The 2780-nt window shown below is 33.1% G+C and overlaps 1 protein-coding gene across 1 annotated transcript; it reads right to left on the bottom strand.

Moving 5' to 3' along the window:
• Nucleotides 1-1424: 1424 nt before the first annotated feature.
• Nucleotides 1425-2334, bottom strand: LOC122810844 (tyrosine-protein phosphatase non-receptor type substrate 1-like). Its single transcript, XM_044082397.1, has 2 exons — nucleotides 2256-2334; nucleotides 1425-1795 (listed from the first exon to the last, which is right to left on the bottom strand). The coding sequence occupies exons 1-2, from the start codon at nucleotides 2317-2319 to the stop codon at nucleotides 1425-1427; spliced, it is 435 nt and encodes a 144-aa protein (XP_043938332.1). The 5' UTR covers nucleotides 2320-2334.
• Between the last annotated feature and the right edge of the window lie 446 nt (nucleotides 2335-2780).

Here is a 2780-nt window from a genome sequence, read left to right as displayed (position 1 = left end):
GAGCACAGTAAAGAAGGACAATACATTAATCTCAATAAGATGTCATTTAGATTTAGTTTTATTATATTTAAGAGGACCACTTCAGAACTTCAAAACTGCAACAGATGCAGTGCGTCTTAAAAGAATGTTAAAATATAAATATGCTGTTTTATATATATACATGTGCTAGTATTGTTTTACAGTTACTGAAATTATATGAAGACTGATAGAACTTTTCAATTGTGATGTACATAGTTTATTTGCTGCATTACCATTTTTGCTTCCTGCTCGATCTGACCTAGAAAGCTGTCAGGCTCTAAAGAAATAAAAGTAACTACCTCATTCTGTTTATTTTGGTTAGTCATACCTCTCAAATGCACAGATTTTCCCACAATGTCAAGATTTTTGCCTCATCATTTTTGTTTGTCATAAAATTGCGGTTTTCTAGCTAATCCGTGGGGTTAAAATCAGAAAATAATGACAGACATTTGAGTTTCTCTTCCGAAAATTCATATTAATGCAAAAACTGTTATTCTATCAACTTTTTATGTTTGTAAGAGCAATGTTTAAAAAGTGTCCTTATTTTTGGGATGTTGCCCCCCCATTACTTATGTCTTTGTCCAGATTTCTTGCTCTAAGAGGCTGAGAGGTATGTAGTATATGCATATTTAAAATAAACATACCTCTACACACTATCAGCAATTCATCATAAACAATATTTAAAGTGTGGTTTGAACAGCACAAATGTGTCTTTCATAGTGACATTAATTACTAACATTTGCTTGCTTTGCAGGTTGCTTCATACTATTTTCATGGGAATTTCACATTGGACTGCTAGATTCTCTAGACATTGTTCTGGGAAACACCAAAGCACTAAATATACCAAAAAATGATTTGTGAGGATTGTATGTCCTCCCGACTTAGCTAACAGCCCTGGTGATCATTTTAAAACTGCAGTTAGTGTACATGTCACTGAAAATAATATACCAGGCAAAGGATGTTCATGGAATACGCAGCAATACATGTAAACATAATTATTTACTGCCTATGAAGCTATATATTAACAATATATTTATTATTGTATCCCAACATGTATTATAAATGAATGTGAACATGTTGTCGCTATTGATGTTGCTTAACTGTATTAAAATATTGCCCTCTCTTTTTCATATGCAGATAGTATCTTTATTGAGATAAAGAAATCAGTCAGCAACTGAAGTTGCCCATCACCTGTCTTTTCAAACACTGATTGATACAAAATATTTTTAATTTAAAATAAGTGGCTGCACAAAATGCTACTGTGTAGCATTAATTCAGGTAGATGCTAGCTACTTTATTACACTTTATGCCTCACTCACAAAAATGTTACTTCTTGTAGTTAACAGTGCATGTTATATAACTTTGAAATGATAGCCATTATTGCTAACATGTACGCAGAATTATTTTCACATCCTTATAATTCTTTTAACAGTTTTGTACTTACTGTTCACAAAAAGTTGGGTTTGAGACCCTGATGCTGAAACATTTTCGTTGTCTGATTTAAGCTTCACGCAGTAATATAGCCCAGCATCGTCCAAGGTAATATTTGTAAATGTGATGGACATAATGTTTCTTGCTAGTTCATCCACTGCAGTGACTCTTACTCGTGAATCTGATTTATCACTTGAGAGCTGTGAGAACAAGATCTGCTGATTGCTTCCCTTGTACCATCGAACAGATCCTACCGATTCTTCTGACAAACTGCAGTTCATTATTACAGCACCTCCTTCTATACCAGTAACAGATGCGGTCTGATTTATCTCCTTTCCATAAGTAGCTTAAAAATAAAATTAACATTAAAAACTCTTAGGTTGTAGCAAAATTGTTTGTAGCTTTTAAACATTCTATACTAGACTTCCAAGAATTAAAACTGAAAGTTTCCATAACACTTTAAGAATAAAAATCACAATATGATTATATGACATACTTCCCAAATAGCTAAATAAGAACTTTGTTTACCAAAGTATGTGCTAGTATTCTAGTATTAATAAGTAGTATTTTACTTTATAAACAAGTTCATTTACTGCCAAACCTTATACAGTTTTTTGACCTGAGTTTGTTTTATACTTCCCCTCTACCTGCATACTGTGTGACAGTAAAGCATTTGTATAACCATATCAAAGATATTGGGTAATCCAAACAATAAGCATTTGTTTTTAATTCAACTTTAATAGTTAGTAATAGTTTAAATAAAAATAACACCAGCAGTTCAGAAAGCATTTTAACATTGTTCTTACCTTTGAGAATGAATACAAACTTCAAAAGGAAGATGAATTCCAATGTACATGCCAAACACTGCATGTTGTAATGTGCCTGTGCAACCGTTCAACCAAAGTAAAAATGAATACGTGTTATATCAGACCTTACATGAAAAGATTGCTGACAGGAAATTTGTTATCACATATGGAAGGAGAAAGAAAAAAAAAAGAGGGACATTAGAGGAAGCGCCTTGAGGAACTTAAATGCAATGCCATCAAATGCTGAAACCTTACAATATAGGCATTTGGCTAAATGTTGTGTGTGTGTGGCTTATGTCAGCACTTTTAGACAAGCTTTCAAGAAGAAACATAAATAGAATAGCCTGTTTACAAAGAGATGAGTAAGCTAAGAAAGTTCTGGGAAGTGGAAGTGTCACATGAGGGAAAAGACAAATTTCTCCTACAAAACACTTTACTTTGCCATGTTACGTGTGACCAAATCAGATAGAAATAGGTTCATAGGTTCATAGGTTCATACTAGGCTATCTGCCCTAGGGCATTTAT

Source organism: Protopterus annectens, chromosome 9.part0 (assembly GCF_019279795.1).
Source record: "Protopterus annectens isolate FY-2018-M chromosome 9.part0, PAN1.0, whole genome shotgun sequence".
NCBI classification, from domain to species: Eukaryota; Metazoa; Chordata; order Ceratodontiformes; family Protopteridae; genus Protopterus; species Protopterus annectens.
Note: the sequence above shows the minus strand (reverse complement) of the source record. Positions and strands in the feature narration are given on the sequence as shown.

What these genes read in the sequence shown, in the direction of transcription:
- LOC122810844 (XM_044082397.1), bottom strand. Translation starts at nt 2,319, where the DNA reads ATGCAGTGTTTGGCATGTACATTGGAATTCATCTTCCTTTTGAAGTTT. An exon ending in GTTTGTATTCATTCTCAAAG is followed by an intron (nt 1,796 to 2,255) that starts GTAAGAACAATG and finishes TTTATTTTTAAG; the next exon opens with CTACTTATGGAAAGGAGATA.